Genomic DNA, 14653 nt, shown 5'->3' on the forward strand with positions numbered 1-14653 from the left:
GAACCAATGAATGAGGACAGCTTGGTGCAAAGGTCGGCCACATGGAATACAGTGTTTCTCAAACTGCAGGTCGTGATCCATTGGAAGGTAGTGAACTCAACTTGATGGGTTGTGATCAGTGCTATTTTTTAAAATAAAATAGAGCAGAATACAAAATATTAGAGGGTGTCTTTCTGAATACACTTAGTAAGGTAAGTATTTCGGGAAGCTTTTGTTTCATATATAAATGTCTGTGTGTGATGATGATGATGATGTAAACTGTATTTTAACTCTGGGTCATGGTCAGAAAGTTTAAAAGTCATGTCCTGGATGTGGCTCAGCCCCTTGAGGAGGGTGGGTCACAATTGGTGCCCACACTAGCAAACAATCGCTATGGTTTCTAAGTTGAGGTAGAGTCAAACTATCTCAACAAGAATGTATATCCTGCTCATTTGATTTCAGATGTACTTTCTTAGGTGGGGAGCCCTGGTGGCACAGTGCTTAAGAGCTTAGCTGCTAACCAAAAGGTCAGCAGTTTGAATCCACCAGCCACTCCTTGGAAACCCAAGGCGGGGCAGTTCTACTCTGTCCTATAGGGTCACTATGAGTCGGAATCAACTCGATGACTACAGGTTTGGTTTTTGGTTTTTCTTGAGTGAAGGAGAAAAGCTGGGAGGCCCAGGCAGCCCCCAAGTATGTGCCCACGCTTATAGATCACGCACCTCCCTTACATGTGCCGAGCCCCAGGGGGGATTCAGGAGTCATGTTGTGGTTGGAACCCACCCCAGGACTGCAGGCTTGGAGGTCAGCTCTTGGCAGAGAGGCCTGGGCAGGGAGACAGGCCCCAGACTTCAGACACCCTGGCCAGTGGCAAACACGGGCATAGACTTGGGTGGCAGGACTTGGGTCTTCAGATGCTGGCAGTAAGGACAAGTCCAGTCTGTCCTTAGGCTGAGGACCTGAGGTCCGAGTCTGACCATCCACTCCTCTACTCATGGCCACCTGTGTCTAAGCTTCCGTCTGCTCACCTATAAGGGGGCACAGGGAACAGACCCCCAGCTCTGTTTGGTGAATGCGTGCACATAGTGAGGGACGTTCAACCCTAGCTGCTGCTGTGATAGGCTTTTGACCACTATGTCCAGCAAGCCTGGCTTGAGCTCCCTGACCTGGAAGGCCCCTCCTGCTGCTTCATTCAGACTCTTAGACTGGGCTCATCAGAGGGAATATGTCCCTGGGTGGTACAAAGTTGATGGGATTGGCTGCTAACCTAAAGGTTGGCAGTTCAGTTGTGCCCAGAGGTGCCTCCGAAGAACCTGGTGGTCTACTTCTGAAAAATTAGCCACTGAAAACTCTATAGAGCACAGTTCTACTCTGACATACATGGGGTCCTCATGAGTTGGAGCCAACTCGATGGCAACTGGTTTTGGTCTATAGGGTCTGGGTGAGTCACCTGGATTACAGCATCGTAAGAGGCCCAAGCCTCTTCCATTCATTCACACTTCCCATTGAGCACCTCTGTGCCAGGTGCTGGCAGGGGAAACAAGTCAGAGGGCATGTGGCCAGGACCCTTTCCTCAGAGACCATAGAGGCAGAGGAACAAAGGGGAGAGATGGCAAGGGGTAAGGAGCCAGGCCTCCACTGAGCTCTGAGTAGGAGGCACAGCCCTGGAGGCTCAGTCTGGGACTACCAGGGCTCCTTGCCCTCTTTCTGGAAGGCTACACAGTCACCCTGAGCCTTCAGGAGGGCACAGCTGGACACCCGTGTAACCGGGTCCTACCTGCTCACAGCCTTGGCTGGGCATGGTGCTGGCTGCTGCAGACCCCCATTTGCCCTTCTCAGCCTTACCCCTCCATTCCCCTCACATCCCCTGTGTTTGCCTGTCTGGCTTGGACTTCCCAGTACCCAGGGTTCATCCCTTGCCCTTGCCTGGAAGCTAGTACACCCCTTTCTACTTTGTAACAGTAGTAGCAGGAAAAATAATAACCAAGGACAGCGGTACTAATATCAGCCGTGTGCTGTGTGCTTTACACATTTCCTCATTCAATGCTAAGGAGGCCCTGAGAGGCTTCTCAGTAAGTGAGGAAAGTGAGGCTCAGAGATGAAGTGACTCACCCAGTCACATGGCAGGCAAACTTGGGATAGGACCCTGCCTTTCCTCCAGGTTCACCCTGGACTCCCTCCCGAAAGCCTGGCACCCTGAGCTTTCTCCTCACCCCCCAGGTCTGTCCTGCTTCCCACAGGGCGGGAGGCCCCCTGAGGACACACCTCTCCCCTCCATTCCTCTGCCTCTAAGATCCCTAAGGATAGGGCTCTGGCTACTTGTCCTCTGACTCAGTTTCCCCAGCCAGTGCCTGGCACGGAGGTGCTCAATGGAACGTTTGAATGAATGAAGAGGCTTGGATGGACCCCTCAGGAAGGCCCAGGGAGGGGATATGCAGGGCCTTTGGGGTCGGGGAGCTCCAGCCTGGCTGGTCAGGTGGAGCGGTCAAGAGCCACTGCAGCAGCTGCCTGTGGTTTGTCATCGATTCTAGAAGGAGGAGTAGGGTGTGACCTGGGTCAGGGGGCTGAGGGACCGGGAAGGAGAGGGGACCAGTGTGCCTCAACAGGGCTGGGCCCCATCAGCAGCAGTGGCCAGGCCTTCATCTCCATGATATTGATCATCAGCTCAAATTTACTGAGTACTTACTAGGTACAGTTATGTGCAGTGTACTTAATCTTGGAGGATTATCAAAGCCCACAAGGATGTGCTTGTGACCCCCACTTTACAAATGAGGAAACTGGGACTCAGAGAGGTGGAGTGACTAGAACCCAAGTCCTTAACCGCTGTGATATTCCACCTGTCATGGGCCTCCGTTCAGCACCAGGGGTGCTCAGAGGCCTGACAGATGCCAGGAGGGCCGGAGTCCCCAGGACAGTGGCCCTGCAGCCCCGCTGGTCCCTCCAGCTCCCCTCCTCCGGCCGGGAACAGCCCTGGCTGCCTAGTTCCTTCTCCTGGGAGCACCTGAGTCTCTACCAGGATTAGGCCTTTCAAAGGGCGCGTGCTCAGGGTCCCAATGTGCAGCCATCAATATGGCTCTCCACTGCCTCTCAGATCTCACCAAGCCTTATCGAATTTCCTTTCGCGCCCGCCGAGCTGGTCCCTTCTGAAGACTTTCAGACTCCAGGGCTGGGCCTCGTTTGAGGTAGTGGAGCAAGAAAAAAGAGGTGTCATCTCCCTCCAGCTCCTTGACGTCAAAGCTGCCCATATGCTGTGACTGACATGTCCCCGCGGATGCGAAGCATCCGGCAAACACTCACCCAGCAGACATTGCTGGTCAGACTAGCACCCGGGGCGGTTCCGAGCGACTGAAATCAGGCTGCTTAGTAACGAAACTGGCAGCTCATTGCTGCCACAGCCAAATCTCTAAGACATCAAACACTGACACAGGTGGAGGCAGGTCAGGCTGAGGGATGGGCTGCTGTCTCGGCAAATGAGCTTGTTAAACAGGGAGTTTGCGGTGGGGAGGGGGCGAGGAGACAGCCGGAAACAGGACTGTCAGCGAATCTTGTAAATACTCAAGGCAGCTCTGGCCTGGACCATCATGGTACTTATTTCAAAGCAATTTAACCGATGGGATTCCTGACTCCCAAATCAAGAATGTTATTAAAATGAAGAACAGAGGCAGCTCAGAGGCTCATTGGCACCCGAGTCACAACCCAGCCCGGCTGCGGATGCTTCGTCTTCCCCCGAGAGGTGGCATGGGCTCTGGTTTCCCAAGCCCCCACTCATCCTTTTGCCTAGACTTTAAAAAATTTTTTTTGTGTGTGTGGGGGGGGCGGTTATGACGCTGATGGACATGTGGAGAGATGGAACTCCGGAGGCCAAACTCAAGGGGTGTTTTTGGTTTTTAAAACCTCAAGAATGGGTTTTTGTTCACTTTTGTTTTGACCTGGAAAAAAAAAAACAGGATTCTTGCCCACCCCACCCCCCACTTCTCTTACAAGTGGGGAAATTGAGGCCCAGAGCAGGGGTGGGACCTGGATGGGTCCCATGGTGGGGCAGCAGAGGGGGGGCGGGATACCAGGTCTCCACCCCAGCCACAGTGATTCCTTCCTGAGAAGACATTTCAGGGACTTGGGGGTATCCGGTCAGTCCCACATGGGGCACCACCAGGCTCCTGAGCCCCTCCTCTGTCCCAGGCCCTGTGAGTCACCCAGCCCCTGCCCTTGCCAAGCAGGCAGGTGGGGAGTAGAGTGGGGGGACAGTATGGGGCAGAGTGGGGGCTGGGGTTCCTAGGATGGTTAGCATAACTGTCCGCCTCCATCTTCTCCCCTGGCAGGTGTTTCAGCGCCGGGAGGATGGCTCTGTGAACTTCTTCCGTGGCTGGGAGGCGTACCGGGAAGGCTTCGGCAGGCTCACCGGGGAGCACTGGTTGGGTGAGACCCCCGGACCACCCCTTCTCCCGGTGCAGCAGGGCAGGTGGGGGGAGCAGGACCATTCCTGTCTGACTGAAACCCCCTCTATCAGTGTTGTGCATGTGGGTTTCTCCGGCCTTGCCATACCAGAGTCAGCTCAGGTGTGCTGCATGTAAAGGTGAGAAATAAGTTTGATATGAATGAGGTCAATGAGAATGAAGCCAAAGGCAATATGGCTGGTGGGGAATGAGCTAAGGGTGATGTGTGACTATAAACATGAACGGGGGAAAGGAAGATGAGAGCGTGAGGATCTCACACCCTCTAAACTGGGTGGGAGCTGTTGGAGTGACCTGAAGTAGAAAGCAGTGGGATCTTTGCCTGTTGGGGATGCCCTGGGATGCAGTCACTATCCTGGATCAAGTGGGCTATGGACAGATGCAGGCATCCTCCCAACAGCTGGAGGCCCCTGATGACCCAGTACTGTTCTGTCCCCAGGGCTCCTGCTGGGGAGCAAGACCTAAACTTGGGAGAATGTGCAGTGCCTGGTGGCTCAATGGATACCAAGGGCATAGTGGCCAACAGAGGGGCTGGACGGTGCTCTCACTTGGTTCCCAGCTCAGCCCGTCTGCACGTCCCCACATAGTCTGTGCTTGGCACTAAGCAAGGGCTCAAGAAGTGACATGAGTGTTACTGCAATTATTACTATTATTTACTTCATATTTATCTTTAAATTCATTATTGAAACATTTAAATGCCTTATTTAATTTCATTCTAAACAAGAATGTCCTAAAAAATCATAGGTCTGAGGTCCTAATTATATATAGGTGTATTGGGCGGGGGAGTTGTGGCTTGAACTGAGGTGGATTTTTTGGAGATTGAATCATATATAGTACAATTCATCATTTTACAATATACAATTCAGAGATGTTTAGTATATTCGTGAGGCTGCACAACCATCACCATGGATTCCAGGATATTTACCGCCAAAAAAACCCCATAAGCAGTTACTCCTCATTTATATATATATTTTTAATCATACTTTAGATGAAGGTTTACAGAGCAAATTAGTTTCTCATTAAACAGTCAATACATGTATTGTTTTGTGACATCGGCTGCCAGCCCTACAATATGTCAACATTCTGCCCTCCTTGACCTTGAGTTCCCCATTACTAGCTTTCCTGTGCCCTCCTGCCTTCTTGTCCTTGCCCCTGCGCTGGTGTGCCCATTTAGCCTCGTTTTGTTTTCTGGACCTGGCTTATCTTTGGCTTAAGGGTGAACCTCAGGTGTTACTTCAGTACTGAGTTAAAATGGTGTCCAGGGGTGCCATTTTCAGGGTTTCTCCAGTCTCTGTCAGACCCGTAAGTCTGGTCATTTTTTGTGAGTTAGAATTTTGTTCTACATTTTTCTGCAGCTCTATCCGGGACCCTCTATTGTGATCCCTGTCAGAGCAGTCAGTGGTGGTAGCTGGGTGCCATCTTGTTGGGCTGGACTCAGTCTGGTGGAGGCTGTGGTAGTTGTGGTCCATTAGTCCTTGGGACTAATCTTTCCGTTATGTCTTTGGTTTTCTTCATTCTCCCTTGCTCCAGGTGGGGTGATCCCCATTTATATTTTTAATAGACATTAAAATAAATGCATAGGCCTTGGAATGAAATATTTGCCCGAGCCTCACGTGAATCACCTCCATGTCCCACGTGCACCTCCCACCCCACCCTCTTGCTTCTCCACATGGATATCTGGGAAGTTCCCCGATGAGGGGACGGGCAGAGGCCATTGTGGCTGCCAGGAAGCACCAGCTGGAAGGGCTGAGTAAGAGGTCTGGGCACCAGGTGGGGGCTTAGGAGTCCTGGTCTGTGGGATTTAACAGAAACCCCTGAGAGAGGAGTGGGTGGTCCTCACCCCTCCCCTGCATGCGCAGAGGTTGGGTAGTGATTTGTGCTGTTGTTTGCTTAATGCTCATCTGCCCTGGCCTGGGGTCCTTGAGGGCAGGATCCTCTCTGCCCTGACCTCCACTGTGTCCCTGGTATCCACATGGGTACCAGCTATAGGAGATGCCAGACACATAAATGTGTGACCTAGTGATCCCTGTGTGAACTCACTGTGCACCTACTGTGTCCCGTTTTATAGGTGAGGAAACAGGCTCAGAAAAGTGCTAGTGAGCGTGTATGTGTGTACATGTGTGTATGTGCTTATGTACGTGTACGTGCCTTTATGTGTATGGTATATGTGTGGGAATATGAGTGTGTACGTGTGTGTACATATGTGCCTTTGTGTGTACAGGTATGTGTCTTTGTGTGTATAGGTATGTGTGGGGGATATATGTGCCTATATGGGTATATACACATGTGTGCATATGTGTCTGGGTATAGGTGTGTGTGTATATTTAATGTATGCATGTGTGTATGCACTCATGTTGGGGTGGGGAAGTCAGGTAGGGTTCACACACCAGAGCCCAACCAAGCTTTTACCCTGTACTGAATGAATGAAAAGCCAGGGTAAGATGAGGGTCAAGGGAGAGAAGCTTCTCTGGTGGGGATATTCCTTCCCCTACCCCACCCAAGTGGGTGTGTAAAGACAGGGAGAAGATGGACAGGTGGGGGCTCTGTCCCCGCATCGCCTCCCACCCCCTTGGAGGAGTGTTGGTGTCTCTGTTGCTCCTTGTCATCTTAACTGAAATCTCTCAGCAGCCACAGAAGGTACAGGAGGAAGCATTTAAGTGGGTCCTTTTTTTTTTGATTAGCCCCTGGCAGATGCTGCTAGAAGGGGAGCCCTGACAAGAGTGTCAACTCAAGACCCAGCCCTTCAATTTCCCTGCACTGTGGCCTCCCTTCTGCTTTCCACATTCCCCTGCCACCTTCCCACTGAGCATTTTGTCTTTTCCTATTGAGTTATCAGAGCTCTTTATATATTAAGGTTATTGATTCTTTGTCTGATACACATGATGTACACGTACTCCCAGCCATTCATCTTTCAGCTTTTTCTGTTTTTTTTTGTAACATTATTACTTATTTCCTAGAAGTTTTAAATTTTTATATGGTCAATTTGGCCAGTCTTTCTTCTTCATATCTTCTGGGTTTTTGGCTCTGCTTTCCCTTTACTGGTTTTATTAGAAAATATCTCCTATTGTATCTTTTTACCCTTTCTTATTTTTCTTTTTTAGGTTCAGCTCTTTAATCTATTAGAAAGTTCACCTGGGGTGATGGTGTGGGGAATGCCATGGGTCTAAGGGTTTTTTTTTTTCTCTCTTTTGGTCTGCCCGCTGGCTCTTCCCTCGCCCTCTATAATTTGAACTCTCAGGGAGGGTGGGGACTGCACTCTGCTCACCATCCAAGGGCCTAGGGAAGTGGGGAGATGCAGTTAACATGGAGGGTAGTAATCCTGGCAGATCAATAAGGATTGGAGAGACCTGGGACTCAATAGATGGTACTGGATAGAATGGGAGAAAAATGTAGAACAAAATAGATTCCTAAAAAACGTTCAGACTTACTGGACCAGTAGACACTAGATGAACCCTTGAGACTATCACCCTCAGATACTCTTTAAGCTTGGAACTGAAACAACCAGAGGTCACCTTTAAGCCAAATAACAGATTGGCCCATAAAATAAATACCACCTGTGAGTACTGTGTTCCTCAAAATAATCATCTAGATGAAACCAAATGATTAACATTTACCTTAGACCAAAGATGAGACGGCAAGGAGGGGACAGGGAGGCTAGATTAATGGAAACAGAACAACCAAAATGGAAATAACAGGAATGCTGATATATTGCAAAGAATGTAACCAATGTCACTAAACAATAAGTATAGAAATTGTTAAATGAGAACCTAATTTCTTATGTAAATGTTCACCAAAAACACAATAAAATACTAAAAAAAAAAGGACTGGAGAAACCTCCCACCTGGAGGAAGGGTGGAGATGAGAGTGAGCCCTGAATCATAAAGGAACCTGGAGGCCCCAGCATCTCCATCCTGCCCCTCCCTCAGGGGACACAGCCTGGCAGCCCCTCATGGAGACTGGGGAGGTACGTCAGGAGAAGGGCACTGCTTAACCCAAAGGAATTGTGTGCTAATGGTGCACCTTTGGGCACCAGCCACCATTTACCATTTAGTGGTGAGGAAAAGAGTCTTCCAGAATCCTCTCTGGGTTAGTCTCCCTCTTGCCCTATTCGTGGATATCATTTGCCCTGTGTACAAATGGAATACAAGCAAGGAGTCTGGGCCATTCTGCCTGAGTTCAAATCCCAGCTCTGCCACTTACCAACTGTGTGTCCTGGGCTAGTCACTTAACCTCCCTGTGCCTCAGTTTCCTCAGTGGCAAAAAGGGGGTAATAACAGCACCTGCCTCATCGGATCATAATGACAGCAGCAGCAAACACTGGGATCACACGTGTGATGGGCCAGCACAGTTCTAAGAGCTGTGCAGGGACTCTTTAATTAAATTTGACTCATTCTAATTCGCTTTGATTAATCTGCGTGAAGTACTCAGCACAGTGCCTGGCCAGCCTAAGTGCCAGCCGCCTGGTTGTGGTTGTCATCGTTACATCCTCTCTGCCCTATACAGTCTGTGAAGAAGCCCCTCTGGCCCTTCCCACCTTCCCCCCTCCCTTCGACCCTGTGAGGCACACTCTACAGGTGTTCGAGCTGGGGGCCCAGAGAGGGAGAGCAACTCGCCTGGAGACTCCAGCCTAGAGGGTGGCAGGAGAGGCAGGGAGACAGGGACCTTGACAAGACCCTTATGTTCTCCAAGTTATGTCCTCACTACCTGGCCAGATGCTAGGTGAGGAACCTGGGAGTGCAGGGAGAGTGCTGGGTGCAGTCTGCTGTTATCCCTGTTACTGCTCACAGCTACCTCTCCTTCTCCTGTTCCCTGGACTTGGAGGATGGGACAGAACAAAGACTTACTTCCTTCAGTGGCTGGGGGATGGGACGGGTACACACTGCCTTCACACAGGGGAAGACTATCCAATAAGCAAGGTAAGCACAGGCTTACTTGTGCTTACTTAATCATCTGTAGTGAACAATTTCACATTTTTTTCACCACATCAAAGTCTCTGCTTCTAGGTATAGCTGGCATCTGTCTCTCTCCCAACCCCACAGCACTTTCCTACAGAATCAAAACCGCTTTTCACATTTACAGTCCCTGACAGGGGCGGATGACTCAGTAAACAAGGTAAGTTCGGACTTTATTGGGCTTACTAATCTGTAGTGAACAATTTCACATGGGTTTCACTTTGATGTGGCGTGGCGAAACCCACATGAAGCTGTCCACTATGGATTAGTAAGTAAGCACAAGTAAACCCATGCTTACCTTGCTTATTGAATAATCCACCCCTGCCTTCACGCCCCTTGGGGATGCACACGCTGACCCACGGGGGGCTTGGAGCTTGGGAAAGGCAGGCAGTGGGGAGAGGCTGATGAAATGTCACTCACTGCTGCTAACTCGTAAGGCGTTTAATTAAATACCCTCTTAATCAAGAGGTAATCAGACCCACAGGGAAGTACCTTGAGAGAGTGTGTATGGGTTGGGGGGGTGGCTGGAGTAAGAACCCTAGGATGGGTATAGGATTGGTGAGGAGCAGAGGGAGAAGGGGGAGAAAGTGGATGAGGGGTGATGGGGGTGCAGAATCAGCCCCTGGAGACAGCAGGAGGCCTTCCACCTCTCCTCCACTAAGCCAGCAAGCATTTATTGAGCACCTGTAATGTGCTGGGTCCCACCCCATCAGCAACATAGGACAGACATGCTACTCTGATGGAGCGTCCAGCCTGGAGGGAAGACAGACACAGAAACAGGCAGCTGGGACACCTAGGGGAACACCTGGATTGGCAGAGGGTTGGCAGTCTTCCTGAGGAGGTGAGACCTGGAAAATGAACAGGAGGTAGGCAGGTGGGGAGGAAGTGTCCCAGACAGAGGGAACAGGATGTGCAAAGCCAGGTTCAAAGCCAGGTTCAGGGAGGTGCAAGTACCAGACCTGGTCTGGCTGGAGCCCAGAGTGTGAGGGAGGATAAGGGGCTGTCACCCCCAACGCAGAAGATCCTCCAGACTCCTCCTGCAATCTTTCCACCAGCAATCAGCTAGGGACCCCCACGTTTGGAAAGCATAGCTCAGCTTAAAGAGAATAGAGAAAGCCAAAAACCATCAACTGTCAGTCCTCAGTTTTTGCCAAACACAGACCTGCAGCAAGAAAGAAGTAGCTCAGGAACAAACTCAAGCACCTGGTGGTGGTTGTCCCTTCCTGTCACCAACCACAGACGCATAGCTCTCATCTCTCCTCTGTTCTCTCCAGGGGGGTCACCTTCTGAGCTCCCCAACTTCTCCTGCCATTCTCTCCCCTGCTGCAGGGCTCAAGAGGATCCACGCCCTGACCACACAGGCTGCCTATGAGCTGCACGTGGACCTGGAGGACTTTGACAACGGCACGGCCTATGCCCGCTATGGGAGCTTTGGCGTAGGTTTGTTCTCTGTGGACCCGGAGGAAGACGGGTACCCACTCACTGTGGCCGACTACTCAGGTACTGCAGGTAAGGCTCCAGGATGTAGCAGGGAATGGGGGAAGGGAAAAGGGTAGACCACCAGTCTCCTCACCTGGGAGGACAAAAGAGGTCCACTGAACCAAGCATCTCTGCCCTCTGGGGTCAGGATTAAAGCCTCTCACTCAGAGAGGCTGGTCTATACCTCAGCGACATGAAGCCACAAAGCAGAGCCAGATTGTTCACCCATTTTGCAGATGAGGAAACTGAGCCCAGTGGCAGGAATCAGGAGATGTGGGGTCTGGGCTTTGCTGGGCTTCTAAAGTGCAGTAGCTCAACCTCTTTGGACTGAGGTTTTTCATCTCTCAGCTGGTGTCAGGAAAGCAGGAAAGGAAGTGTGTCAAAGTCAGGAGGAAAAATCGAGGTTGCCTAGACCCCAGGGCTCCATTAGGACACCGTGTGTGCATGTGAGCCTGCATGGACACACTCAGGTGTGGAATGCAGGTGTGGGTGTACATTTGTGCAGTGGTGTACATGTCAGTGGGGCATGTGTGTACACACGGTGTGCCTGTGCTCATGCATGTAACAATGTGGGAGTGCACACGTGTCTATGCTGGCATGTGCGTACATGTGCCCCATGTGATCACACCTGTGTGCGTGCCTGCATAGGTGACTCCCTCTTGAAGCACAGCGGCATGAGGTTCACCACCAAGGACCGCGACAGTGACCACTCAGAGAACAACTGCGCTGCCTTCTACCGTGGCGCCTGGTGGTACCGCAACTGCCACACGTCCAACCTCAACGGGCAGTACCTGCGAGGCGCCCACGCCTCCTACGCTGATGGCGTCGAGTGGTCCTCCTGGACAGGCTGGCAGTACTCTCTCAAGTTCTCGGAGATGAAGATCCGGCCGGTCCGGGAGGACAGCTAGACTGGCCTCACCCACCTTCCGGCTCTGCCCACCTTCCGGTCCCGCCCCGACCCCGCCCACTCCGTCCCGACCCACCCCTTCCTGCTCGTCTGCCCTCTGGTCCACGCATGGCTGAGCCACTTTCCAGTCGGGGTGAGGCAGGCCAGCCCCCGACACTAAGCCCCCTGGGTGGGTAAGGTCACACCTCACCTTATCACTGCTCTCATCCTGCAATTTGGCAGCAAGCATTATCTCTTGCCTCTGTTCGTGGGAGGCAAACTTGACTACCAAAATTTTCTACCTGGCCAGACTGCTCCGCGAAGTGTCTGACGTCTCCCGCCAGGACAAACAGGTCTTCACATGGCCAGAGGCCGGTGCCTCCCCCTCCCTTCCACCTCCCGTGACACCTTCACTTTGCCAGCCCATGCACTCAACATTATGGGGGTACAGAGAGTAGGGAGTGACCGCACCCCCGGACTTCCTCTAGCAAATTAGAGAGGGATTGTTTGGGCCTCGCTTAGGCCAGGCTTCTTTGGCTTTCACGCTCAGCTTCCATGGTACCTGGAGATCCCAACTCACCCTGGAGGACTGTGGAGTGGCTGGTGCTGAGGGCCACCAATGGTGGCCGTGGACTGGGCTGCCATGCCCCACCATGCCCCTAAAACGAGGCCGGGGCACAGCTGCCTGTGGGGACACAAGGTGGAGGCTGGTTCTCTGGAGCCCACCCACCCCTACGTCCTGCAGGCCAGGGAGGTCTCCAGCCTACTTGGCTGCTGTACCTGTCAACTGAGATTTAAGTCAGCTCCTACCCAGCCTCCTGCCTTCCTCCTGCCTGGGGCAGCAGGGGACCTCAGTGCCATGTTTTTCCTCCTCCCTCTGGAAGGCAGGGGCAGATCCCGCCAACTCTGGTCTGGCCTGAACCGTAAGGAATCTTTTGATTTTCCGGGCTGGGGCAGGGCATGTACCACCCCTCACCACTGCTTTAAAGGGGTTCCAGAATCCTTGGGAGCACAAGCCTGGAGAGTGGAGGCCTGGGCCTGGAGGGTTTTGTTGGTTGTTATCCCCCGCTCCCCACCCCGACAGGCTGCTGTGTCTGCGAAGAGGCTGCCCCCTGCTGGTGGCTATGCGCACTGCCACCTTTGCCAAACCTGGCCCAGTGGTCAGGGGGAAGGGAGGGCCCCACTGGGCAAACGGGGCAGGGGTGGTGGAGGGACTGAGGCACAAGGCCAAGCACCCCATAGACACTCTCTCATTTAACTCTTCCAACACCTGAGGTACTGTTATTGCCACCCACATAGGTGAGAAGCAAAGGCTCCAAGGGGGAGTGACAAGGCCACCAGCCAAGGACAGGACTGGGATCCTGGTCTGAGTCCAGAACTCCAGCCCTTAATCGCCTGCCCAACAGCCTTGGGTTCCAGCTTGTGGAGACCTGATGTGAAGGAGAGGCAGGGTCCCCAACAATGGGTAGCACCAGCTGACCCCTCTGCAGGCAGAAGGGAGTGAGTGCTGTCCTTTAAAGGCAAGTGCAGGCAGGTGGCGGGGGGGTGGCAGTGATGACAGGTGGTCCTGCTCTCCCTACCCTCCCATCAGTTTGTGCTTACATAAGAATAAGAATAAAATTGGGGTCGGCCAGAGGCACCAGGAAAGACCCAGGGTGCCTCTGCCTCACCACGGAGCCTGGGCAGTCCCTTCAAGCCCCGCCTGGTCATCAGTGTTAAGCAAATATTTGCTGGACATGTGCTGTATCGGGCAGAGATCTGGGTGCTGGACAAGACAGTCCCTGCCCTCTGGACACTCACAGCTGGAGGCAGAGATGGCCAAGGAACAGGCGATTACAGACCACTGTGACCAGAGCGGGAAGAGGGGAGAGATGCCCAGGGGCAGATGAGGTGGGAGTAGAGGCAGGGGAAGATGTGTGCAGAAGGACCACACAAGGGCCAGAAGAAATTCCCACCCTCTGGCGCCTCTCTTGTCTTCTAGAAAGCAAGAGAGACAGCCCAGCTTGGCTGCCGGCACCCTGTTCTCATCCCAGAGCAGAGGTTAGGTGGGCCCCCAAGTTCCTGTCCCATGAGGTTGTCCTGCCCCTGGCCCTAGGCTGGAGCTGTCTGCTGCTGCCAGCTATGTCATGCCAGGTGCTATTTTGGAAGTACCAAGTGTTTTCTGATCTGTCATCAAACAAACTCCTGGTGAGTGTGATGCTAATGAGTTCACAGATGTGTGTTGCATCAGGAAACACAAAGTGGTGGTGCCAGGGTCTGGCTGTGGAACAGGCGTGCTGCAGTTCTGGGCCTGGCAGAGGGACGGGTGGGGTGGCCTTCAGGGGCCTGGGATCCAGATCTAGCTGCATGAGACCCCCATTCCTTCCAGAGTCCAGAACGCCAACCCCACTCCCAGCTCAGGGCCAGCACCACTAGGGCCAAACGCTGGTTGGATGAACATATTCCCCCAGGTTGTGGTGGGAAGAGCCAAGGCCAGGGGACCCGCACCCCGCCACCTTCCTAAAGGGCAGTCCCTCCAGGGCTGGTGCTGAGACAAATGTTCACCACACACCTGCTCTCAGCCAGAGAGGCTGCAGCGAGCAAGGCCAACCTGGACCTTGGTTGACCTGGAGCTGTGGTCAGCACAAATGGCAGTCACCTGAGACACTCGAACACATGAGTTCTGCAGAACACAGCTTGGGAACCAGGGCCCAATCCTCTTGTTTTACATCCAAGGAAAAGGAGGTGCAGAGAGGGTCCAAGGCCTCACAGTGCGTTGGTGACCCACTGCTGGCTGCAACCCCTGGCTAGCCCTGCCCCATCCTCTGACCAGGAGGAAGAAGGAGATTCTAGGATAAGCAGGGAGGGAGGGGGAGCTCCACTGAGCCCTGAGGGATGAGTACTGGCAACCAGGCCCAGCAACCTGG

At 52.7% G+C, this 14653-nt stretch overlaps 1 protein-coding gene across 1 annotated transcript in view; it reads left to right on the top strand.

The window, feature by feature from the left end:
* The window catches only part of FIBCD1 (fibrinogen C domain containing 1), a 37460-nt gene extending 25640 nt beyond the window's left edge, over nt 1-11820 (top strand). Inside the window, exons 5-7 of the mRNA XM_023544832.2 lie at nt 4299-4395; nt 10712-10891; nt 11510-11820. Coding sequence (XP_023400600.1) covers nt 4299-4395; nt 10712-10891; nt 11510-11769 — 537 coding nt within the window. The 3' untranslated portion in view covers nt 11770-11820. The remainder of the gene's footprint in view (nt 1-4298; nt 4396-10711; nt 10892-11509) is intronic.
* Nucleotides 11821-14653: the final 2833 nt, after the last annotated feature.

The sequence above is a fragment of the Loxodonta africana genome, chromosome 9, assembly GCF_030014295.1.
Source record: "Loxodonta africana isolate mLoxAfr1 chromosome 9, mLoxAfr1.hap2, whole genome shotgun sequence".
Taxonomy (NCBI): domain Eukaryota; kingdom Metazoa; phylum Chordata; class Mammalia; order Proboscidea; family Elephantidae; genus Loxodonta; species Loxodonta africana.